This window comes from Epinephelus moara, chromosome 14, assembly GCF_006386435.1.
Source record: "Epinephelus moara isolate mb chromosome 14, YSFRI_EMoa_1.0, whole genome shotgun sequence".
NCBI lineage: Eukaryota > Metazoa > Chordata > Actinopteri > Perciformes > Serranidae > Epinephelus > Epinephelus moara.
In genome coordinates this window covers 30,478,494-30,506,451 of record NC_065519.1, presented here as the reverse complement: position 1 = coordinate 30,506,451, position 27,958 = coordinate 30,478,494, and the positions used below count along the sequence as shown (strand labels likewise).

The window sequence follows — 27,958 nt, the reverse complement described above, 5'->3', positions numbered from 1 at the left end:
TGGAAGGGGGATCCCTCCTCAGTTGCTCTTCCTGAGGTTTCTACCGTTTTTTTTCCCCGTTAAAGGGTTTTTTTTGGGGAGTTTTTCCTTATCCGCTGCGAGGGTCATAAGGACAGAGGGATGTCGTATGCTGTAAAGCCCTGTGAGGCAAATTGTGATTTGTGATATTGGGCTTTATAAATAAAATTGATTGATTGATTGAATCTGCTGTATGCTGCGTTTAACCCAGGCGGCCGCCTAGCGGATATCTGAACTTTTGTAGTTATGCTTGTATATATATATATGGCTAAATTATATATATATATATTTTAGCCATGACATAATATTTAGAGAACCCTTGTTAATGAGAGCATCCAATGTAGTATACCTGTGACACAGTCTAAAAGGCGTCAGTTTCTGTCTGTCTGTGTTGCAGGTAACTGTAGGTCTCACTCTCTGTATATTTGCCATGCCTGTACTGCTGTAGCTGTTTGTTTGAATTAACACCATATGGGTTGGTACACCTTACCATCGCCTTGGCATCTCTTTCTACTGCAACATCCAGCGGCTGAATGTACATTCTAACATACCTGCTGGCAGACAGATTTGCATATTGAAAGCGAGGCTTATAGAAAATCAATGTAAATGCTGATGGTGTCATTATTCTATAGCCACTACATTGTCCAGTCAGCATTTACTACATAAGGATAACTTAGAGCAAAAAACTTGCCTATTTCCAGTCTAAGTTTACAACATCATAGTTAGAAAAATGTTGTTTAATTATTCATAAACATTGCTTATGCTTACTATTACATGTTTTAAGACTAATAGATTAATTATGTCTTGTTGATTTCATTAACTCCAATGTTCAGATGTACATCTCTGACCCCTGGTCCCTGCTGTGATCGCTTCAAACTTCACATCCCCTATGCTGGAGAGACCCTGAAATGTAAGTAGACGAGTCACTTCCCTATTTGGTATTTTCAAATGAATCCGAACAGTTTAGTCTCTGATGTTTGTTGAATGGCCACTAATATTTGTAGAATCTTGCGTTGATGAGTTGTTGTTATTGTTGCCCATTTAGGAGAGAAACTATTACCAAACATTGCTTTGCCTTATTAGGTCACAAAGTAGTAGTAGAGTTAGAACGAGGGGTCAGCTAAGGCTCCTCGTAATCTTAAAATCAGGCTTGTTTATTAGTCTTTATCTTTAAATTTGTCCCAAGATTGATGTACAGCAAATACAAATTAAGTAATAGTCACTGCATAAACACTTTGGTACATTTGGATGAATTTTTTTCCCATCTCTGTGCTAGTTGTTTGTACTCTAAAACGTAAGTGCTGACAGTGTTTTAATTTGCAGTTTTCCCACTGAGCTTAGGTTAATTGATTCATTGTCTAGAGCAATGGGCCTGCACTTTGAAAACAGCAACACCAGCGCTGAATTAATAATTTCAGATAAAACATTTCATTCCAACCTTGATTAGTTTTGAGAGATCCACTTCTGTCTCACAGTGGGCTGGTTTGAAGATGAGGGGTGGTTTCAGGTCAACACCAGCCGAAGTCACCAGCGCCAGCGGATAAATGAAATCAAGATATTATTCAAAACACATACTCAGGGGGGACTTTGAAACTTTTCAGTGGAAATAACCTGACAAGAGCTTTGGTTGGCTTGAAGGCAGGTTGCCAATGAAAGCACCATGTAAACATTCTGTATCACTTCAACAAATTGCATAATTAACCAAATGCCACCATGGGAGTGTTTTGTAATTGCAGTTCCATAGCGAGAAGTAAGTCCCACGATAGTCTCTTACACAGACGCCGATGACGTCAGCACGCTGGCTGACTCTGTCGTCTGTGGACATTCCCATAGGAAAGTTGTAATAGTAGTAATGGCTCCCAGCAGCAGTGATGTGATTGGATTCAAATCCGTTTACTTCCGTACTTCCTCAACCAACGGCTGATTAGCTTTGCCTTACACCCGCCTACACCGTAATTGCTGTTCCTGACGCCGAACAAACCCGAAAAATATCCACGTTTCTTTGGTGTAGTAGCCTGAGCCATGACTGACTACATTACGAATCTACATCACAGTACTACGCACCGGTAACCTGCTCTCTGTGTTTCTGGTACATCTCTGTTACATGTAACACACGTGCCGTACCTATGGCAATGCTGTCATGTGGTCTGGATATCCCCGCCCATTTGTATTACAAAACGAAAGACGAATGTCCCCAGACTCCCATTCCGAAGTAAGGGAGGCTGGTCACGCGAGACTAGTCCCACGACACCCACAGGACTCCTTCAAGTACAAAAAACAAGATGAATGTTTTTGTGATTATGGGGCTGCTTAATCAGTGAAATGATACCAGTCAACTTGCTGTTGTCGGGGCCACTGAACTTTACTGGAAGTGTCCCTCACTTCGGAATCAAGTCCCCACATCAGAGTCTCTCCTGCATGAGCATGCCTCCTAAAGTCCCCAATGGGCAACATCAGTAAATGTTGTTAAGTGATTATAATCATTGTTTAGAATGATTTTATCTTAGTGTTAGTGGAATTATGGTGACTCAGAAGGCCTATGTCAGACCTGTGTATACACACACGTCCTGAAAAGATACTATCAGTTACCTTCTTTCAATTTTACGTGTGCAGGTTTGTCACTAATCAAGTTACCAGTTCAAAGCATTGCAAAAAAATCCTGTATTTGTCAGTTGAACGGAGTTGACGGTTATTGTGGTTACCAAAACATTGAAACTTAGAGGTTAACTTAAGTATTTTTCAACCTTGACAATATCTTTTCATGTTTTTGTCTCTGAGTGACTAATGGAGACAACAATCTTTGAAACTAGTTCAGTATTGAGCAAGAGTGCTGCAGCCGGTAGCGGTGAAACAGGCTGCAATGTAACAATTCGGGGCATATTCACCCTCTCTGTACATCCATTAAAAGTGCTTGTTTTTGCCACTGACAGGCTGAAATTGTTATTATAAATGTTTGACAAGATTTTAAAAAGTTTCCCTACATAGGTCGACCTTTTTGTTAAGAATTAAGATCCTTTTTCTTTAACCAGAAAAGGCCTGGAAATTGCTTTTTCCAAACAGACCAGACTCCATTTAAACAAACAGTAATTTTATTATTGGTAAAAACACGTCATTCAAAGTTGACAGAAACAAAACAGAAGTCTTAAAAGCTGTTTGGGTTTGTTTTTTCAGTGTGCCAACAATTACCAACTAGTGTTTGGTTCAAATATACACTTAATTCAACCACTTAAATGGCAAAATCCGATGGCTTTATACATGCTAAAAATACAGTTTATTTAAATGGAGTCTGGTGGATTTGGTAAGAGTGCTTTTAGGGCTGTTTCTGGCGAAAGAAAAAGGATCTTAGCCTTTAACAAAAGGTCTATCTCTATATGGACACTTATAATACATAATCATTAGAGCCTGCCAGTGGCAAAACCAAGCACTGTTCTAGGATGTAAATTGAAGGTGCCAAATGCCCCGAGTGGCTACACTGCAGCCTGTTTTGGTGCTGCTGGCTGCAGTGCTATTGCTCAGTAGTGGACCTGTTTCAACATTGGAAACAGGGTCCACATTGAATAATACCAAGTTATCCTTTAAAGGACACTTAATGAGATAAGTAAGTTGAACTGATTCAGCAGATGATTAAAAATGTGTTATATTAAAGCTATTATTTTTTCATATTTCACATATTATCGTTTGTCAGAATCCCCAGACAGAGTCTACAACTCTTACTCTCACCCACTTCAAAGACACAGTAGGCGATACAAGCCAGATCTGTCCACTAGATTGGTGAAACAGGTTCTTGCGGCTGATGAGTGTCGAACAAGTTCTTTGAACAGATGCCTACTCATTTCTGAAGGTTTTCCAAAGGACAAAAGTAGCATGTTAATGTGCAGCTCTGTATGATAGATAAAAACCTGCCTACAAGTTGCAGTTGATGGGGTCCGAGTCTGCAGTTTGGAAACGTTATGAAAAGCTAAATTCATTTAGAGGATGTGTATGAAGTTTTTATTTGGCCCAGGCAGTCTGTTAAGTTTGATGCAAATGTGGCACTGCTTGGGGAAAAACCGCCTGCCCAGCAAGGGGAAGTAGACTTTGCTTATTGTGCAATATTTGGTAAAAATCTTTCCAGGCAGAATTTATTGTGACCTGTGTCAAGATGTTGTAGCGAGACTCAAGGAATGTGTAGATGGAAGGTTTAAGAATATGCAACACAAGAATAAAGCAAAAAGCTAGGGTTTTATATTGTGATAGAGTCCCTTAATGTACCATATCTTTACCCTTCAAGTGATATGTCTGTCGAAGTTTAGAAAGAAGTCTCAAGACCTTGAAACCTGACAAAAAAACCCAAACAAACAAACAAGCCACCAGCACTCTGGCAAAGCATGCGACATCTCTGCAGCTGTTGTACTAGTTGCTGTACCTTCCTGTGCTTTGGCCTGAGGAAGAACATTTGTTTAATCAAGGATGCAGGGCCGCAGGTTGGTGTCTGCCAGTCTGTGGACCTGCCTACTGATCGCGTGCAAAAGCACGACACACTCTGCACAGAGCTAAGCGCTATTAATGCAAGCCCAGCCCCCTTCCACTCCACCACCGTGGCTGGTACTGCTAAACAACAATTTGTGGCCTCTGTTGTTGTACATATTACGCCCTTATGACCCTGATAAAATGTCTGGCTGGAATAGGAGTAAGACTTTCGAGAAAGCACGCTTAGCAGGGACTAGACTGCACTTTTCATCGCTGTCTCAGCCTGTGTGAACAAAGCGCTGTATAAAAGCCCGTGTAACCTGTAAAGGTTGCACTTCCACGACCTCCATTTCCCTCTGGAGCCATGCCAGTGCATCTCCGACAGCCTTCCAGTGGTTTGTAACCGATTTACAGCACATCCTCTCGTCTCCTCGTTTGACTCCTCTCCACTGGAAAAACATTTCCATATGTGTATGTTTGCCTCCTCTTGCTGTCCCTGGAACGTCAAAAAAGCAGAACAGAACAGTCTTGCAGCACACAAATAGAATTGTGTAACATAATATCAGAATATTGTGAACCAGCCTAAGCAGTGTGTTATGTGAACATGTTATGATGATTTTGTCCTTGCTTCAGCGAGGGCCATTTCCAGTCTGTAGTTTTATTTTTTTTAATCTTAAATGCATTATGCATTTTTTTTACATAATAGCATTTTAGTAACTGATTTGTTTTACTCCTGTCATATTTGGAATCAATAAACTAAAAGAAAACTTGACTTTAACTTCGCTTAATGTGTCCTATATTAAAAAATTCCAATGCAATTATCTTTACAAGACAGACCTGTTTGGCAGGATTTAAGTGGCTACAATGGTAAATGTCACATTTACTCATTACTGTAGGTATTTAAATTAAAAGACCCCAGAGCACAAATGCATATCATGTGGTTTTAAGGCAGCAGCTGAAAAAAACAGCTGCCTATTGCATGTGAAATTCAGATTCATGACTGGACGGCTAGATTAAGATAATGTGATAAAGCAGAGGTTCCCAACTGGTCCAGCCACCATCCAGATTTCTCGTTAGTCATCAGCTCAAGGTCCGCACAGTTTAATATATTCACAGTCATATTAGTATTTGGCCATGTGGTCGAGCTGGTTTGCTGTCTCTGTTAAGTAGCTGTCCGCTATTCACTTATTCTACAGCAGGAAACGTTCTCGAGTCATTGTGGCCCATTCAAAATGAACCTGAGACCCACTTTTGGACTACGATCCACCAGATGGGAAACACAATGATAAAGTATTCCCGCTGAAGTTTCCTTTGTTTCAGCAGTGTCCAAAAAAATGACCCTCCGAATCTTTAAACTAAAAAGAATAAGGCAGATTGCCACACTAGTTTAAGCAAATGACACATTTTTTTCACTTTCACAAATAAAATGACATTTTAGGGCTCCGTTAGACACAAAATGACACAAAGTGAGTAAAGGGAACAACAATTTTTTGAAAGTTCTGCATTTTAAAATGGGAGTCAATGGGGATCGACTTGCTTCTGGAGTCAGCCTCAAGTGGCCATTTGAGGAACTGCACTTTCAGGTTGACCTCATTTTTCAGCCCTGAAGTTTGCCGCTTGGAGAAAATTAAGTCTAGGTTGAAAAAAAGTTTTATTTTGCGGAGAGAGTGTTACGTTGTGATCATTTTACTGCACACAATGAAATGCAAGCCAACTTTTGGAATTCATGCTGTCTATGTCTGTCATCAATCAGGTAATCAGTTTTCCTTCTTTTCTCCCAGGGGATATCATATTCAACGCACAGTACCCAGAATTGCCACCAGATTTTATTTTTGGAGAAGATGCGGAGTTTCTCCCTGAACCCTCAGAACTACCAGTGAGTATCCGAACGTGTGAGACTGACGTTTTTTTGGTAAAAGCTAATTTATGTCCAAGTTCATAATGTGTGGTTTCACTTTACAGTGAATATGTGCTTTATTGTATTACTCTACTGCACTAGAAAACAAACTTAACATCAGAGCCAGATCTTTTCATTCATTTGCCACAATGCTTGGTTCTCCTATGTGGTCCTAAATGTCAGACAGATGTGTCAAATTGCCGATCACAACCTCACTGGTCCCAGTAGCCAGGGGGAATTGAAGCAGTGCCACATACTCACTTTGTAAAAGCATACTAGCCACCATGGGTGTGCGCTGTTAGATAGCTGGGAATGTTGCAATAATTGGCAGTTGTATTTCATTATGCCATAAACTCTGTTTTGACTTACTGGATATCTACAAATCTGATTATCTCTGTCAAGCCATAATTCATCAGCAAGCTAGCCTAAACAAGATAGAGGAGCTGCATGAGTTTGTGTAGAATATGTACTGTATGTCAGCCTCCCCTGTAATAAAGACAGCATAGATAACCCAGCACTCAGATCACTGGCATTAACAACAGTTGATTAAACAGATAATAAGGTTATGATGATGCTAGGCTTCCAGGAAACATACACGTAGGGGAAATTGATGGCAGTTGTCTTATTTTGCATAATTATAACTTTTGAACATCAGTATCTTTCTTTTAAAGTTTTTTTTTTTTTTTTTTTCCCCAGAAAACTTGTTTCCAGTGTTGATGTAAATTTGAACTTTAGGCAGAAACTGGTAAAGGTGTTGAGACTTTGTAAATAATTATATGTCTAGTATGAGAACTGGTTTGCAAGGACTGATTTCCCTCAGCACTGTCTAGTCTCAGATGGGGTGTGGTTTGAATGTTTGTGTAGTAATACACGCAGCTGCACCACAAAATGTGGTTACAACATGACCATAAATTCCAGATGATCTGCATGCATGTTTTAACCACACTTTATTTTCAGTCCTAAACAATTATTTTAATGGTCAAATCTTACCATTTCTTTTTGCAAGGTAGAAATATTATATGGTGATTTTCCAAATGGGTTACTTCACAGAGGTATTCTAAAATCTGTTTGACATTTTAATTGCACTGTCGATTTAGCTGGTTTTGGACTCAGGTTGTGTAAAATGCTTTTTGGGCCAACAAGTAACGTCACGACACCAACACTTCCAGTAAAGTCAAAGCAATTATTGGTCTTGTTACGAAACTTCTAATTTATTTTTGTGTGCCTTTCCTCGTCAGTCACTCAAGTTCCTCTCAAGACTTTATGTTTCATTATAAGGCAAACGTGGCAACTAAAGAAAATACATCTTGCTATCCAAGACATGGAAATCTATCTCAGAAGTTGCCATGCTTTTGATTAAAGACGACTGTGTGGGAGCTAAGCTAACTCATTGGTCTCTCAGATCTGTTCTGATTAGGCTATGAGGTGTAATGATCTACAGGTTACAGTACTTTACAGTATCACTATGCAGATTCAAACACTGTTTTGTTTTTTTTTTGCAACAAACCTTGTCACTGAATCTGAAGGCTGACATGTAGCACGGCAAAGGTTTTCTGTTGGGTGTATGTATAATCATGTATTTGTTATTGTACAGTTACATTCAGAAAAATTAATTAATTTCCTCTGCATCTTCAATTATAGTGCAAGCAGTAGCCTTCAGCCACTGACCAGTCCTGCTGAGGTCAATGTTTGAAACATATGAGCTTTGTTGGTGCAGCTAGCATAGCTCCATGCACTACAGACTAGAGGAGATGCATGGAAAAACCCATGTTTTAAATCTTCCTGGACTTATCTGCACATGGCAACATGGTTATGACAATTAAACTATGGCTTAGATATGGTTAGGGTTAGATAACCAAAGTCCGTCTTTAAGGCTAGGAATGATTGTAGTTTCTTTCTAACCAATTATACCCACCAACCGGATCACCGAAGAAGAGAGGCATTTTTAACACTCACACCAACACAAGCTAGACTGATAATTAGCACTACAGGTAAGAGGATAAACAGTTATTATTGATTTGGGGGTGAACTGTCTGTGACGGACTCAAACTGCTGTGTTTTGCATGAAAGTCAGATGTGTTACACTACCATCCACCACCCTGACCTTTACACAACTGCGTCATTCAACATGGACCTAATTCCTGGGGATGTTGAGTTGGATCCAAACATCCAAACAAAAAACAAAAAAAATCTTTCTTCCCACTAGTTCCAGATCAATCAAATAAACGACCTTGTGTGATGTTGGCTAGGAAATGAGTGTCTCGTGCCTGTCATCGACTCAGTACAGTGTTGACTAGGGAGATGATTAGGCCTTGATGGAGATGTGCAGTCGATGTACCTCCTTGTTGGTTTAAGTTAAGTTTAAGTTTAAGTTTATTTACTTTATTAATCCCCCTGAGGAGAAATTCAACGTTTTCACTCTTGCTTGTCAATTACACACAGGTCCGAAAGACACACACATGCACAAATAGGACCTATACATGCACAAAGTGGAGAGATGTCAGAGTGAGGGGGCTGCCCTTGGTGAGGCGCCCCGAGCGGTTGGGGGTTCGGTGCCTTGCTCAGGGGCACCTTGGCAGTGCCCAGGAGGTGAACTGCCAACCTCTCCAGCCACCAGTTCACGCTCCATATTTTTTGGTCCGGACGGGGACTCGAACAGGCGACCCTAGTCCCTATGGACCAAGTCCCTATGGACTGAGCTACTGCCGCCCCACCATGCAGTGCTATTTTTGAAGCAGCCTAGCACGGAGAAGCTAAATTCCCCTGCTTGTGTCAGAGTCTGGGAGAAGAGAGGGGAGTATTGCTCACCGTCTCACAAATCCAGCTGTGCACATAAGGGGAAGTACCTCTGCTGAGCCAGTGCTTGGCAGCCCAACGCTTGTTTATTTTCCTCACTTATATTCTTGCTGTGTTTCGCTGTTCATGCTTTCATAATCCTCCTTCATCTGTCTCTCTGCCCGAGATCCCCCTCTCCTACTCACTCCTTTTTCCTGTACGTTTTCAGTAAGTACAACCCCCTCTATTCCCAGCAATTCCTTAAACTTCCCATGTATCCCCTGGGGAATGTTTACCATCAGCACTGGCAGTGTGAATTTAGAAAGAATCACTTCATAACAAATAGTCCAGGTGAATCTTTGGTGACTTGGTAACAAAATTTAGTAAAAGAAACACCCGACCTATTTATTTAAAGAAAATGAGCAACATTAATAAGACTCTTATTGTGTGCTACAGATAATCAAATTACTGTTAATAGATAACATCCATGGGAAATACACTTCACTTTTGGCCCACAAGCAATATGTTTCTAGCCTTTGTTATCCAGTGGGGGTAAACATTAGGCTAATTTTAGGTCCTCTGTCAGTGGCTGGGTGAATTCTTGATGTCTCAGCAACACATTGCTCTTGTTTACAGCCGGCCAAGGGTATCATTAGCTGCTCTATTTAGCCTTGTGTTTTCCCCGGCTGTCACCAGGCCTTGAGTTAGGTTAGGTATCCATGTTTCTGTTTAGACAGAGAATTGTATTGCTGTTGCAAAAGAAAAAAAAATGACAGGGCTGAAACATACACATAATAAATCCATGGCCTCAGCCCTGTATGGTACAGTAGCCATATTGGAAATGTTATTGCAAATTAGACGTGCCAGATTTTATTGTGTCATAGGAGAGATGCAAAAATGTGTAAAAGGCATGTGCATGTACTGTATAATTTATATGAATTTGAGTTATATTCTGTGAAAATATTTAATACACCTCTACCAAAGATGTTTTTAGAGAGTGATAGGCAACTCTATAATTTCGATACTTAAAAAGTTAGCAAGGATGGCTTGTTTTGGCTTGTGTTCACAAAGAGTGACGAGCCTGTGAACAATCTTGCGTTAGCTGCCTGTTCACGTCATTTTCCAGCCTTATACCTCATAGCTAGATAACAGTTGAGTATTGACCAACAGCTTAGGCGGAATTTATACTTCTGCGCTGAATCGACGCCGTAACTTCCGCCGTAGCCTGACGTTCACCTCCCTAGGAATGTAACTACACGTTGCAGCTACGCAGACCTCCTGTTTATTTTTGCAAGCTGAAACCATTTCCCTCAGTGGAAAGGAAGCTTTTATTTACTTTAATTTCACAGATAAGAAACAATAAATTATGTAGATAATAAAGCCTCCACAAAAATAGTATTTTACGTCCTGTGTGTGATTTGTCCTTCAGAGATTTATACTTCGGGAGAGGAAATTTATACAATGTAAAATGCCAAAGGCTTGTGCTAATAACGTTAGCATTTTGTATTTGTTTGGAAAACATGTTTAGTATAAGATAGTTGTTTTGTCGGTGAACCTTGTGAGTTGTAATGGAGCCAAATTTTGAAACGTTACCTTTGCTAAATGTTGCTGTTGTCCCTGGCTTTATATCAGTAGAAGATAAGTTAGTTAGCTGCTCGGCTAATTTATACAATGTAAAATGCCATTGGCTTGTGCTAATAATGTTAGCATATTGTATTTGTTTGGAAAATGTGTCCAGATAAAGACACGTGCTTTGTCTGTGACTGCTGCGAGTTATAGTGAAACTGATTTGTGCACTTGTGTTTTGGGTGTGTTTTGAATCAATTGAACTTCACAGCACTTCACAGAAACCCCGTGGCTGACTAGTGTTTTGGAGGTTTAACTGCAGAGTGACACAGACACACCACTACACAAGTATAAATGCTCACAACGGCGCAGGCTATGTGCATAGGTGACATGCATAGGCTACGGCGTAAGGTTTGCTGCACAAGTGTAAATCCCACTTCAGCTGTGTTCACAGCGACTCAACAACAGGCTGCAAGTCATTTTCAGTGGACGCTGGTGAAAAGAAGGTACAAACTGAAACCCAACACTTGTTGCTGTGGACAGACATGGCACATGTCAGCGCTCCAATGAAGCAATGATGCTTCAACCAATGATATGGTTGTTGTTAGCTGTGGTATAGTGTTATTTAACTTAGTTAGCTGAAGCTATGCTAGATTTATGCACATTGTAGTGCACATGGGATGCAATGGGGCAGCAAAATGTGATGTTAAAATGGGGCTCAGATATTAATCGAAAGCATAGATATTTTTTTGACCACATACAAACTGTAACTAACGTTCAGTCAAGGGGCTTCGTGGCATTAGGGTAGCTGGTCAGGCTGTTACGTTTGCTTGTAGTGTGAGCACAGTACAAGGATAGCTGATAATGATCAATAGTTGGAATCCCTCTGTTATAGAGAATGGAAGTTTGACGTCATGGCATGCCACATTTTTTTAAGGGGGCGCCATCTTTTGAGGAACACACTCTGGTAATTATGATAAACAACATAGATCCATATGACTTAGCAGCCTATGGCTTGATTACAGACTGATGCACTTAATTTCTACTCACATACCAGTACATTGTAACCTTGTTTTTGTACTTAGTGCATACACTTTGCTAATAGAGGTAACAGAGCACATACCTTATAACGTTGGCTAACAGTAGCGCAGCATCTAAAGTGGAGACTCAACGCTGTCAACATAGCTAATAAATTTAGATAATATTTGTTATTTTTAATTGTCACATGTGACTCACCAGCAGTTTGTCATAATAACTATAAGTGGAAAACCACGTAGGAGTTTGACAAGATTCTTTAATGATTAGAGTAATGGAAAAAGACGTTTTGTGTATCCTAGTGATGTCGTTATTATTACTAAACACACACTACCATAAATTGGTTCGGGTTTTTTAGGACTTTGACTTTACCTGCAAATAAAATACTGATAAAATATTTCGTAGTGCAACAATAAACACTGATAAAGGGGAGTACATTCTTACCCTGTTTTTTTATCTGTGCATGATGTTTTAATTTCTTTAAAATAACAAAGCAATGTTACTTATTTGTCTTAAATATTATGTCCATTATCAATATGTAATAAAATCTTGAAATTACTTTGTAGCACTCACTGGGTGTACAGTTTTCACAGTGTATATTTGGAGCAGTGACCTCGTAGCAAAGTAATGGGCGTCATTGACCCCCTCGCAGAAATCTTGCCACAAACACAGCTGAACTGCCTGCATGCCACGTTTACAAGGTGTAGTCACCCAAACATGAAATACTACAGCAAGGTTAATAAAAGAAATCCTCAAACCTTAGTGATTATTTAGAAAAGTCCTTTTAACATTGAAGCCACAGTGCCTGAGGGATGAAAGAGACCTGAATACCAAAGCTGGATGATGAGAGGCCACATGTCCCTCAAATAAACCTTTTATAGAAGAACAGTTCCACGAGCCATGGAATATGAGCAAAGTCTGCCACAAATTTATTGAGGTTCACTGTTGCATTGTTGCTAGGGTGCAAGGGTTCACTGGAAAGTGCAAATGGAGGCTAAATGGCATCCAGATCGTGGCTAATTGGCCACCAGAGCAGCTCCCCCACCTCAGAGTGCTTCGATACACATACTATAAGGCTTGTTTTTAACTGGTCACTCATGTTAACTCTCACACTAGCATCATGAGTCTAATGCTGTTAGGGCTGTGGAAAATCATCTGCCGGGCTAATGGGTTTATTTTGGGCAGAGACGGAGCCATTGTTCCTTTAAACGTGGAAATAAATCTTAATTTGACTTGTGATTGCCGTCTTTACTGTAATCATTACTTTACCACTCTGACACATTTATAGCTGTCTAACCTGAAGATTTAATTGATTCCAGTCGGTAGTTAAAAGGCAGCTTATATGAGATTACTTAATTGTGGTGAACATGTAAAGACTGTTGTTAAAGTTTTTGTAAACATGCAATGTTGATTTTACCATGGGAACAGAATTAATGTTGTTGGCCTGGGCTTAGTGAAGGAGTAGCGTGTATACAGGGCATGTATGTGTACAATTCAGTCGTCAGTTAATTAGAGTTCAGCTAAAACTACTGCAGTCTACGGGAGATGCCTGAAATAAACTGGTTGTAATGTTGTCCAACTTATGCCTCCTCCCAACTGGCCACGTTTGAAAGTGCAGCAGAGAACCTGTTTACACCTGACATTTCATTTATCTGAACCTAAGTGGACAGCCGAGACAAAACACCTTCCACACCTGTGTCTGTCATGTCTCCAGCTGGCCACTCGTGTTCAGATTTCTTTGATGCCTGCGTCACTTAGGTTAGAAGGTCAAAGTGCCGAACTCACAGTTATTACATCCACACCTTGCTAGCTGCTCGGTAGCATCCCCCTAGTCACGTTAGCGGTTCCGTCAGTACAGTTGGAGATATCGCTGTCAGAATTCCATGCATCTCCTTCCATAGGGCAAAAGGCAAGACGATCATGCAATACTTTGTTCAACTCATTGTGACATTGGCAAGTTATAGAGCTTTAGCATGCTGTCACCAATACAACCACCACGTCCTATATTGATGATAGTCCTTGTTGGGGACTCATTAGGACGCATCAGCACAGTCAAATGCATCCACATGATTGAATTACAATGTGTTCTTGTTGGTCGTTTACACTATTTAGCGCTGTCCACTTGTGATCACATCCCCGAAGACTCATGATATTACCAGGTGTAAATGTAAAATGCATATAAAGTGTTTTGGAAAGTTAAGGTGTGGTCTCCTCCTTCAAGTCAGTGAAATTATCTCTGCACTTGGGTTGCAAAAAAGGACGTGATGTCATGGTTCTGACATTAGATACTGATCAGCGCAATTACAAAGTGTAAACAGTGTATGAGAGAGATGATGCAGTTTGTAGTCTGGTAGTGTGATGTTTGTAATGTAGTACTAAATATGGTGAAAACACATGTCAGAATAATGAACTTCTCCATCAACAAACAGTGCATTTCAAGTGTACTGATTGTTTAGATTACATCTGCATGGTCAAACGGTCAAAATGGTCTTTTCTGACAGTCCACTGAGGGAGGATGGAGATCACACCAAAACAGGAAACGTATGCTTGAAGTTGTCTGTCTTGTGGGCTTCATGATGAGGAAATGAGAGACAATTGTTTATGTGGCAAAAGTGTGATGTGACATTACAAAAACCGTTGGACACCAGTAGGAATCACCAGAGGCCCCACGATACCATATAATCACAATACTTAAGTCACAATACAATATTATTGCGATTTTACACGTGTTGCTATGTATTGAGTATTGCGATAAAATATATTACAATGTATAGCTATTTATTACCTTTTTCTGAACTGCAAATTTTGTCCCCAAAGGAAAACTTTGTCTTCATCTGATGAAGTTTTCAATCTGTTCATCTCACATCAGTGATTGTTACTGAAGCAAAATGTATCTAGTGGACTGAAAAGGCAACTGATTATAGTTTTCTAGTGGGCTACCAAAAGATTGCTTTGTATTTGTGATATAGATAATTTATTTAATAAAAAAAATGGATACTGGCATCCATGTGACGATACGATATTGCCATACAAAAATATCATGATACATATGCTGCATTGATTTTTTTTTTTTCCCCCTCCCCAATTTTGACCTCAAAAGGGAATTTCAGACACTGTTTGACAATTTGACAGGCACTTCATCTGAAGTAGCTCAGCCGCTACAAGATTTTTTGAGGCTGATATTGATGATTTCGGGAGACTGAAAAAATGATTACAATGTATCATACGTCAAACCTAGTTTGATATTTCTGCACTGAAGTTTCTTGTGACTCTTGGGACAAATAACAGTATACACTAATACCACTATATCTGCAGTAAGCTAATATTGGATCATCTATAAGCCTGGCTGATTTATGGGTCCAGCTCTTACAGACAACTTAAGTCCTACTTTTACAGAGGTTATAAAGTTAGTTTTTGTTGCAGCTGTTTTACAGAGGTGGCTGTCGATGCTGTTACATTGTATTGCATGATACATAGAGGGGTTTCAAATACTTTGTCCACCCAGTCTATCAACTTGGGAGACCAAAACTGTTGACTGAATGTACCATATGCAGCAGTATGGTTTTTGTGTATACTGTGTTGGCATGTGTAAATGGATGTGGTATTGGAGAAGACTTGGACATGTTGTGCAAAATGCTGTGGCATAAGCAGATGTCTATGCCCAAATGCTATTTAAAACAGAAACAGAAAATGTGCTGTATTCATTTATTGTCATTATCATCAGTTTTTTTGCCCCATCCTTTCCAGCTATGATCTTGGTGGGTGACACTTTTAAGCATTTTTGTCAGTTTTTTGTTATCATTTTATTTTATTTTTTAAACGGTGTTTTCATTTTTATTCTTTAAATAATAAAACAGTATGAATGTGCGAGAGTGAACAAATGAAAAAACAACTTTCACAACCAATTTCTCATCAAAACTCCTAAAGTTTCACAGAAGATCTATTTCCTCACTGTTTCCACCGAGGCTTACGGTATCAATGACAACACACCCTATTCCAGTCAGTATTACAGGCTAATAGTGATCAGCTGGGTGGAAGGACATAAGATCAGTAGAGAGTAGTGCACTAAATGTGTCTCAGCAGACTTAGTGACAGGAATGCAACAGAGCAAGTCAGCCCACGAGTTACTGGGAAAAATGACCAGAGAAAAGGAAATGACGAAGACAGAAGCAGGAAAGGAGGGAGGGAAGGTAGAGAGCAAATTACTTAAATCTCTTACGTAGAAGATGTGCTCTTGCTTAATGTGGTTATTTCTTTTCTTCCCCTCACCTTCCATGATTTGTTGTAGATGCACTGCACACATCCACATATGTTCAGTAAGTTAAAGGTATTGCAAGTGTGCAAATAAAAAAATATGAGGACCATGAAAGGAACACACTGGGTTTTTTATGGTCCTGTTAATACAAATCATGTGTATCTTAGACTGCTGACACTGGACCTCATGTTGCAACACTCTCATAGACACTTTCTTAATTTTCTGGTAGGAGAAAAAATAAAAGAAGTCAACTCCAGATGCACCAAATGTTCTTAACCATCTAAATCCACTTTTACCCAGGTGTGCCGAATGATGAATCCTACATGATGATCATAAGTCACCTATTAGCATAGCTATCACCCCCTAAACACTGTATAAGGGCAGGTGTTGTGCTGTGTGCAAATACTCTGGCACATGCCCAACAACTGGAGTGATACCACCAAATAAAGGACTAGACTTAGACTAAGTAAACATGGGATTTTCCAGAGTGTTTGTACTGGCGTTACTGGAAAATCTAAAACCCAGCAATGGCAAAACATTTGTGATGCTGGAAGTGCCCTGTCAGCAGCAGTGGCGGAGGAAGTATTAGGATACTTTACCCAAGTTAAAGAATTAATACCATGCTGTAAAAATGCTCGGGTACCAGTAAAAGTCCTAGATTGAAAATGGAAATACATCAGGAAAATGTATTAAAAGTAAAAGGACTTTATGCAGAAAAATAAAATCAATTCAATCAATCAAAGTAATTAAAAGGAAAAGCAGTTCTTATATTTGAGAAGCTAGAACCATGAAATGTTTTTTACATGAACAATTATAAACCATTATAAAAGTTGCCAATTAATTTTCTGTTAATCAATCAATCAATCAATCAATCCACTAATCATTTAAGCTGCACTATTATATTTACTATTATATTTTTATATGCTGTGTGCAAAAATCTTATTGTTAAGTAAGTACACTGAAAAAAATGTTTTGTTGAATGAACATAATTTTATTATGTCAAGTGGTTGCACAAAATAATTTTATCTGAAGCTAGATATTTTTATTATGTTGACTGAACTAATAAATTTTAAGTAAATTCAAATAAATTATATAATGTAACTCCTCCTCAACTATTTTTGAGTAGATTTTACTCAAATTTCCTTAGTAAATCCAATTAAACCCATTTTAAATGTACTTAAACAAATTAAGTATGCTTTTTAAAAAAAATTTGTGCACTTTCAAATCAATTAAATTGTTAAATACTATCTATTTTTATTAAGTTGATTCTAATGAAATATTTTTAGCTATCATACATCACACAGAACCACAAAATGTGTTTAGACAACCAACTTTAATATGGTACAAATATTTAACATCTCACATCAGAGCAGTCTAATGACCCAAGAATATTTTTCTAACATGAAAAACTGTAAAATACTCAGTGCATAGATAGCAACACTGTTAACTTTAACAGATACATTAATCTGTTTGCAAAAGAAAAAAATATGTTGCTCTGATTGTGTAAACAACCATTAATAAAGAATAAACTGACACATGTTAAGTGAAGTCTCCTGATATGCGACAAGACAGAAGGCAACACTTTCTCTCAACATGTACAATACTTCTTATAAGACAAGAACCTGTGAAATGCAAAGTGCATAAACAACAATACTTGTTTTAGCTTTTAACCCTTAGACTTTAAAAGCCTCTACTAAAGAGATCAAACACAAGAAAGCAGAAACCCACTAATCAGATACTGTCAACCATAACCATAAACATAAGGATGGAATGAACATTGTAAACTCTGACACTTTTGTGTAGTGTCCTGATCAGAGACTAGGCAGCAGAATAGTTCTATCCCTGTTACATGTAAAGTGGTAGTTACCCTTTATAGAGCTTACTTTACAGCTTTTTTGCAAAAATATACCTATGCCTTCAATTGAGAACATTACCCAGAGAAAAAAAAAAAACTTTCAGCAACATTCAAAACCCAAACCATACACAGTGGGCCACATCTAGAAAACAAAACACAGGTTGCCTGACTCTGAAATGACAATATTATCGAAAGGCAATGTTTCACTGAGGCAATTGAACTGATAATAAAACAAGTGGCTTTGTTGAGTATCATAAGATTCATTTAAGTGCATATTCTGTCACTCTCTTGGATGTTGGCCTGAAACAGACAAGAGGCGATCCTTCATTACTGCCCTAACACATATAACTACCAGTAAGTTAGTTTGTTTGTTGTAGTGTCCTCACCACTGGCTGCGTGAATACTTCTGTCCTCTACAAAAGCATTTCTCATCTGTGTGGAACTCGTAGTGATGCTGCTTTTGAGATCACATTAACCATTCATTCCACAATTCACAAAAACACCAAACAAAACAACTGTGGCCGAAGAATTTCTACAGTCCAACACCGATTTTGTTCTTTAGTCCAAGGACTTCGGGGGAAAGCTTTTCCCCATCCATTCCCATGAGTACTTTTTGAATGAATTCGTAATAGTGTCTCAGTTCCTTGGGGTAGGCCAGGTTCAATGCGTAGATCACTCCAAGCATCACTGCGCAAGCCTGGGCTGCAGATCCAATGTTGTCCAGGATGATGGCTCCATCAACAGAAATTCCGATGTCATCATGATGTCCAGGATCTGCATTCTCCTTGCCGATGACGTAAATGCCCATGGCCCACTTCTGCATGTCTGTCGGGATGGCATTTCCTTCGATGTCCTGTATATTTTAAGTAAATAGGAGAAAAGGGAAACATTAGAATGCTTTGCCACAAATAAACATTATTTTTTACCATACATTGTACATCTGCACGACAGACATTTTCAGATTTCAATCAGGGCACTGTCCATTTGTGCATCAAGTGTTTTATGGGCACTGTGTGTTCCAAGGTGTGCTTTTGTGCTTCGACTCTTTGCCTTGCTCTATCATATAAGCAACAGGAACAAAACATTTTACTATGCTGACTTGGACAGGTAAAGCAGCACAAGAAACATCACTACATGTCAAAGATTCTATAATGGTGCACTGTAACAGCAAATTATTCTTTTAAACACAACACACACCTCTACTGTACACTGAAGAGACCCAGTGGGGAGCCAAAACTACAGGACAAACAACTTCAGAATCTTAAATACGAGTTACATTCAGAACATTAAACTTACCATATACAGTACTCATGGATCAGATGTCCATCATCCTCACCAAGGTAGAGGCAAAGTGCTCTAAGGACTGCTGCCCTTTTTGAATGAACATCACTTGTAGCCTGTGTGAAGAGATTCCACTGATTAAAAACATTTCCAGGCACTAAAGTATTTACAAAAATATTTGAACTTTTCAACCCACGGTTATACTATAAATAACCTTATTCCTTTGATTACAAAATAATTGTGGTGTGGTTACAATATGTGACATGTATGGATGTATAGGATGAAAGCGCTGTGCTAAGCATGGTCAAAAATCTTGCTCAGTGCAGGTGGTGTACATTAACTGTCCCACCAGAGAAAACAGGGCTGGTTTTGCTACCATAACATGTAAACATGTAAAATATTTCTTTGGAAATGTGTCTTACATTAATGATCCAGGCTTTACTGAAACAGAATATATTAAAGCACACATACAGACAACAATGAATGAACAGTTACCTCTTGTAAGATCTGCAGATGTTTGGCTGGTTTCTGGCCAGTGACACCTCCCTTTTTCTGGAAAACTGATGTCAGCTGAGGCTGAAGACTGTCTAACCGTGCCATGAAGGTCGTCTCAAGTGGATGTGTTGTAATTCGCTGAAATTCAGCATTTATCTGTTGCACATAAAAAAAGTGGCAGAAGACAAAGAACACTGTGCTCAGTTATTTACGTAATGGTGACTCTTGTAATACACATAGTGAAATCATAACACATAGTGGAAATGCACAATGAAAAGAGGCACACTGGATGGAAGCAAACATATATTTACCTCATTAATATGGAAAAGTGCAGGCCACCTCACTTTCATCTCTCCAGCACCTGGACTTCCATGCACCACTTCTTTTCTTCGGTAGGAGAAAGTTTTAGACATCTTCTCTCTTACATCTGATGCCCCGTTTCTTTGTCTGACATCAGTCAAAAGTTCAACTCGCAAGTTTTCCAGACTGTCATCTGTTTCGCCAGTGGGGTGTGAAGGACAATAGTTGACCTCTGCCTTTTTAGCTTTCTTTACATTTTGGGCTGGGAAGCATTCATCTCTTGATTTATTTTTCAATGCATTAACAGTCACTTCAGGACATCCAATGTTCCGCATCTTTGTCCGGTAATTAGCCATTTTGTATTTCAGGCTAATCATCCAGCTGTAGTATCCAGTGGCAGACAGATCTCGCAAACAGGGAAATTTTTTGATGAGCGCCCCTGCTACATCATCTATCTGGTGATTTTGTGGATATGCTGTATACTGGAAAATTTCTTCAGCCAGTTTGTCTAGGATGTCGGACTTCAGCCCTGGTGGAATCTTCAGGCTTGTGCCAGTTTCTCTGAATATCTCATTTCCCCGCTGAAGCTGAACCTCCACATCGTATGGGAAGCGAGGAATGGTGAAGTCACGGGGCCATGTACGCGTTCTCAGCTCACTGTCTGAATGGGACAGAATGATGGTGGTGTCGGAGTCAGATGAAGACAATGAGGACACACTCTGAGGTGTGTGAATGCTTGATGGGCTTGCAGATGATCCAGCAGTGCTTGGAGAGTTCGGCCTTGAAATGGGATTCATATCCAAACAATTTTGCATGTACACAAGCTTAATTGTTCCTCTGTCTTGAATGTCTTGCACTGATGTAATGTTCATGAACTCATTATTGAAGTCAGGATCCATGAATTGAATGCGAAAGTCTCTTTCAATTCCAAATGCATCACAAATTGTTTTGTGCAAGTCCATTAAAGTCTTTGGCTTTCCTGAGTGGAGATCAAGTCTTCTGTAGTCATCCTCTTCTACGATGACTCTCAGCTTCATGGGCTCTGCCATTCTTCAATCTAAATATGAAAGAGAAAAATAAACAAATATTAAAAAATGAATAAACAGAAGAACACATAAGCACAACATGATTTAGTGTGATCTGACCTTGTATATGTATGAATCTTTTAAGTGTCACCATTCGGCGGCCTCCAATCCTGTAATCTGCCAAGGGGTACTGGTCCACAAGGGCACCAAGCTGAATGAGGGAGACTTGAGAAGTTGGACACAACTCAAATGCCCTAAAATGCTCCATATACCAAGCACCAAACTCTTTGACAATGAAACTCAAGTTTCCCTCCAAAACAACCATCTGGACAACTTCTGCAAAGTCTGGCAAGCCACCAGTAGAGCCACAAACAACAACCATGCCCTCTCTGTATGTCACTCCATTGACAGATGCAGTCTTAGTGAGCTGAATGTGTGCAATATCAGGGTATTTTAGTTTCAAAACTTTCTGTACATCCTGATGCAAAATGTCAACAGAGACAGTTGAGACAGCTGAGACAGTCAAGCTGCATTTTTTGGTTGTGTTTGACTCCAAGTAATATGCCATCATGAACTGATGTTTCACCGCCAGGGATAAGAGTATGACGAACGACCTGTTTAAAAACTATGCTTTGCTTCAAATCTCATTGTCCACAGACAAACGAGCGGACCAAAAAATCGAATCATCTGTGGATAATGTTCGACGAAATGATGTTTTGGTAAAAGTTTTATACCTGGAAACACCTCTTGTAGCCTGCATCTGTGATCACAGATTCTTTCCTCAAGGAAAGCAAGTGATTGCACAGTATGTACTGGTGCAACAACTAAATCCACAATATCTCTCAGGTCCAAAATGACCTGCCAGGCTGGCTCATTTGAGGGCACTAACTGTCCAACCAAAAATGGGAGAAAACGCAAGAGACTCCAGTTTTCGTGAGCGTTCCCTCCAATAGTTTTGTTCTGCATGAAGGCCTTTGGAATAGAATGTGGACGATTACTCTTGTCTGTCCATTTGTAAGGAAATTTCAAAATGGACTCATTGAGACTGTCCAGTGTGAAATATTTTTTGGACATTAAATGATTCAGACAATGTGCCAACTCAACTGGTACTATGCCTTCAAAGATGTCATGTGCAACATCTGGGGGGTAGCCAGTGCAAAAGTTGAAATGAGAAAGATGTGCAGAGAGAACACACGGCCTTTTAACACCATAACATGGTTTCACATTGCCCTGTGCTGAACTAACATGCGTTTCATGTGTCTCTTTGCTTCTGAGAGTAAACGCATCTGAACTCACTTCTTTCTGCTGAATTTCAGACTTCTGGGCCAAACAAAAACGGCAAATGTATTCACCTACAAAATTCTCTGTCAATCCAGCAATTCCATGCGCTCCCAAGTTATCTGCTATAACACACTGTATTGTGCCCTTAACAAGATCGCCAAGCTGTGCAATAAAAATACCATGACTTTCTAAAGTTACAAGATCCCTCAACAAGGGCTCTAGGACCTTTTCATAACCGTAACTCCTGACGTCTTCAGACCTGCACAGTAAAGCCAAATGAATGGAAGACAATGAGGAATGGGAACCAGGCGGTAAATTGCTGAGAGTCCAATAAACAGCACAGATTTTAGGTTTTTTGCGAGATGTGCCGAGCGGATTACAAATCTCAAAATCATCCACGTACAAATTAAGTAACACTCTCAATTGGCCTCCTGATAAAAAGCTGTTTGCTTTAAAGAACAAACCATCTCGGTAAGACCTGTATATCACTTCTGTTCCTTTTTCCTCTGATGTGAGACTACTGTCTAATACTTTATTAAGATTGTGACAGTCTGCGAAAAGCTGGTGCAGAACTTTTAATACTGGAACATATTGCAGTGTTCTTTTGCGTTTTTCATCCAATATATATTCTATGGGCTCTACAACTTTGAAATTGTCCTTGTAGTATTTTTTGCGCTTAAACGATGTTGCCAAGGAACAGCCTTTACCAATTGACTTGCATATGGGATTAGATACACAGAGAGTGGATGCAAGTTCTTTAATGAAAGTTTGATCAACTTGCAGGCTGTAAGTACTGAGCGTGTCTTGTATCAGCTCTGTTGTACTACACAGAGATGCTGTACTCAACAAGTACTGAAGTTCTTCCAGCAATTCATCAATTGCAGCACTTGGCACATGAAAAATATTTTCTAGTTTTAATAATAATGCTGCAAGTTTTTGTTCAATTGTATCTGTCTGATCCTTTGTTGTATTCAAATCAACATCAGACTGGCTGTTGTCACAGCATTCCTCATTGGCTGAACCACCAGGCTCTGCAGTTTCAGTCACAGAAAGTCCATGGACTACACCATCCTTAAAATCTACGAATGAATGCAAGCTGTGCTTCCGACTTTTGTGAGTGTGTTGAATGTACTATATACGTTGGTTTTGTATTCACAGCCTTTAAACATACAATTGACTGTCTCATTGTTTTTTAGATGATGGTTTACATGTACAAAATAATCACGCTCAGTTCCAAGTTCAGTAAAGCCACACAGTTGGCAGGAAAATGTAAATTTGTCAGAGTGCTTTAAGGCATTGCTATGACTCCTTGACAGGTGTGTCAAAAGTGAATTCCACGTCTTAAAGATGCATGGACAATCTGGATGTATACACTTAATATGATGGCCACGCCCAAAATGACTATGTCTTTCTCTGTAATGTTTAAGAAGTTCTGAGCGTCTAGACACTTCAGCACCACAGTCTTTACATTGCCACATAAACTAGACAAACAAATACAGAAAAGTGGAGAAGAAAAAAAGACAGATAATCAAACATTACTTTAAGTGTTTTACAGTCACCGCGTCACCAAAAACCTTACATCCAGAGAAAAAAATACTTTGTAAGTTTGTAACTTGTACCTTGAAAATACTTAATGTGAGGGAATGTAATATTAAAATCCTTTTTCCCAAAAGAGAGTAAGGCTGTTCAAACATGCTAATATGGTGTTACTGCCCCATAGGAAAAGCAATGACATAGAATCATACAGTACAGGCACTTAAAACCACTACATGTGTATGGGAAATCATGAGTACACCTTATTGGCAACCTGCTGATGATTTTATGAACACTTTTAAAAGGCACAGCATTCTTAGTTTGACCCATCCCTTTTAAAAGGCACAGCATTCTTAGTTTGACCCATCCTTTGCTAATGACCATGGTGAGACCTTGAGAGACATGCCACACACTTACACACACCTAAATTCGATTATATTCCCTTGGCACAATTGGCAGTTTTATTGATTAAATTAATGTTAAATTTAAACTGATCATTGCATGACTTCCAAGATTAACATGGCAGTAAGGAATCTATTTGTTAAATGTACTTACCTAAAGAATATAAACGTCTGAAGCTTGGTTGAAAATCAGATATGATAAACCTACCAAGTATAAACACAATATAAAAAACATGTTATCAGCATTGTGTCTGTAAAGAAATGTTAAGCTTATTATTGAGTACAAAATCATGAGTGAAAAAGTCTACATAAAAAATATTGGATAAAAATTTGTTGACTTTGAAAATGAGATGTTTTTCTCTTTTCTTGGAAATAATGGTTTCGGACACCTGTAAAATGTTCTCTTACTAAAGAGAAGAGCAAAAGTAAGAAATCCCTGGTGTGAATAAAATAGGAAAAAAACCATGAATACAAACTAATTAAGTGGAAATTTGTTTGTTTATCACTTCTTGCGTGAGGTGCATAAAGTGGTGCAGATGAGGGGGTTTTTGTAGGTCAACCCAGAAGTTTAGAGTCGCCCTGGTTCCCTTGACCTTGAAAAGGTAATGCGCTTTTTTCATTTGGATTTATGGTTATTGCAGAAAATAAGCTCTATGGCAAACAAAAGATTGATACTTACACGTTTTGTTTAGCAAGATAATCTTAACAATATTTGTGATTTTTGAAACGTCCATGCAGTTGGCACAAGTAAGAAGCTAACATTAGACTAGAAACAAACTACACCACTGTCACATGACTTCAACGTCGCCACCGCAACAAGGCTGTAAAGCTGTGTTCGGCGTGACAATGGTTCGAAGTCCCATTTAGCCACTTTTTCGCCACTGCCTTTTTTATGACTTATACAGTAAAGGCTTCAAAATTTACAAGAGGATATTTACTGATGTATTTTATGTTGTAGAACAAAACTAGAAAGTCTATTAAGCTTGTGTTAACCACAAACGTTATTTCAGGCATCTAACCAAAGAAAAAAAAAACATTTTTTAACAATCCATTGACTTCAAGACGAGGGAACCAGAGATGCAGAAATGCCAATTCATTTCTGGGTGGGTTTCAGGACTCATTCCTTTACCACTTTATTGATTTGGATAAAGAAGTTCCTGTTCAACCACAGTGAAGTTAGAGACAGCAGTACATGACCTAGAATCTCAGAATTACCTTTAGAACATTTCAGCTACATTATCCCCCAGTTATAAGCTGCCCTATTTTAGTTTTATTTAAATAGAAACAAGGTATTTAAAAGGGAATTTTAGTTCAGAAACTGCATTATGTTGCCTATTACAGTACATTACTGCTTGTGATACTTTATTGAAACAGACCTATATGTAACCAACATCTGGGCCAAAGAAGATTAAATACACTTTATTTTCTACAATGAGATGGGAGTATGTTTGCAGCACAGAAGAACGGTTACCTCTAATTGCACCTTTCTTTTTACTCACCTAATACTACTATTTGTCTGCCCCTCTGTCCCCCTCTTTGAGCGTAATGTATCATTTGTCTGGTCTAGACTTGTCCAGCGATGCGTGCAGATGCTGAACATTTTGGGAGTTCCCCAGTGTTTGCATCTTTCTAAGTCTGTGTGTTTCACCCGAGACCTGGGGTTGGCCCCAGATGGCCTCTCTAGATACAACATCAACATGTTTCCACTTATCCTTCCTGCAGCACTTTGCTGTGCGCCACAGAGGCAGGCTCTATCTAGATACACTTGAAGTTCCAGATATGGTCTCCATTGTGTTGTGTGGGTCTTTTGTTGTTAGGCTCTGTTCCTCCACCTGGACAGCCATTAATTTGCTCAATCTGTTGCATTCAGGTCAGTTAGCTGAGTATGTTGTAGGTTAACACATTTTAAATAGAAAGAAATAGCCTCTGTTAGTAATGATAGTAATTATACATGCTGCTAATTATTAAGGTTGGGTACTGAAATCTGTACTTTTTAAGGGGGTACTTCGCCAATTTTCAATCAGCTTTGTATCATTACAGTGGGTTGTATGTGTAAATGAACTGTGGTAAACTTCCCTTTATCAAACCAGTGCCTAGATCTCCCTGCTCCCCTCCTAGCAAAACTAATGACGCTAATGTATAATTCGGTGGAGTTTCGGCTTGCTCTCAGGCAAGATTCTGTTACTGAGTTGCCTATTTCTCGCCCCAAATGTTTTCAGAAATGTGTTTCACCTTACTGATTAACTATAATATGAGACTGTATGTTATCAGCCAGCCGCCATTGTTTAAATGGACGAGTTTGCATTTTGTCACCTACCAGCGGGAGCCTTTACTGGGCCAGTATGGCGCAGGTCATTCTGGTAGTTGTAGGGTCTCTACCTCTTGAGCAAAAGCAAATGGTACATTTTTTCTCTGTCTTCTCTGGTCATAAAGCACCAATTTCAAGAGTATTTGTGTCTGTCTACTGCATGAACAGCCTGATTTTGTGAAAAAACTGTTTTTCCAGTGGTGAAATACTTCTTTAAGGGTAATAATCGATTTGCGTTGGTACTAAAAAACTGTATTTTGGTCTACTACGTCATCCCTTTAGACTGGTAAACAATGTATTTCTTTATCACAAAGAAAGTGAAGCACTGGGAAAGAAGCACTATTGTACACCAGTACCGGTACCGGTATTGGTTCCCATGAATGGTACCCAGCCCTACTATTTATAGTCTTAATGACAATCCAGTTACCCCTCAGTTTTTTATAACCTAGATCTACTTTGAGGATTAGGCCATTCTAGTTCATGCATTTACTAAATATGTGCAAAGATTTTTCACTTATGTAGTTATTTTGTTGTATTTCTGCTAGAATTGGAAATAAGCAACAGTCAAATGCTGGTAAAATATGCAAGTGGCTGCTAGATTTGCTTCACTCACCAGCCAACAAAATAACAATGGTAATCTATTAAATGGCTGGTAGATTTGGGAATCCACCAACCACAGTGGCAGGTGGACAAAAAACTTAATTTACAACCCTGCAGGGACGACGGAACACCAAATACAGACATATTGTCTGAAAAGCCCATGCTTAAACTGATTTATGTAGGTTAGTAAAAGAGGTGATTTTGATTGTGATCAACTCACCAGTGTACTGATGTTATTTCTCCCCCCTTTAATTTACTGCTGGCTTTTCTTTTTCTTTTTTCTTTTTTTTTTTTTATACCATAAACTCATGACACAGATTTTCAAGGGTGTTGACTGGATGTCTGGTAAAATCTGGGATGTAAAAGTTGTGCCTTAAACATAAATTTAGCAATGTTTTTTTTTGTTTCTAATTGTCAGCAATTACCAAATCAACAATGAATTAATCTCACCCATGAGTACTAAACCTTACAAACTCATCAGTTTGCCACATTGCTCAACTGAAAGTAATTGTTAAGCAAAGGCTGTATTTTCTCCCGTTTCGGTACCTTTTTCTAAAAGCTGCAGTGATTGGCTGTTTTCGGAAATTATTTAGCTTTTCTTTAAATAAATAAAAAATCTATAGATGTGCAACCTATTTTTAAATATTCATATCTTTAGCAGGAGCAAATGGGTTGAGGGCTGAGAGCCATAGATAGGTTAGGGATGAAAGAATTATAGCGAGAAGGACTAAAGCATTGTTGGATTTAAGCCCCAGTGGCCAGTAGAAAATGCTGGTGTGGTACGTTTCTGCAGACCACAAATACGCTACACTTGCACGTCATACTTGTCATATCAGAGTTTCCAAAGTGACTTAGTGTATGAGCTAACTTTGGGAGGTGGAGGG

At 39.1% G+C, this 27,958-nt stretch overlaps 1 protein-coding gene across 1 annotated transcript in view; it reads left to right on the top strand.

Moving 5' to 3' along the window:
* Positions 1–27,958, top strand: part of babam2 (BRISC and BRCA1 A complex member 2) — a 126,463-nt gene that overhangs the window by 3,900 nt on the left and 94,605 nt on the right. Inside the window, exons 3-4 of the mRNA XM_050062526.1 lie at positions 852–928; positions 6,249–6,343. Of these exons, the coding sequence (XP_049918483.1) occupies positions 852–928; positions 6,249–6,343 (172 nt within the window). The remainder of the gene's footprint in view (positions 1–851; positions 929–6,248; positions 6,344–27,958) is intronic.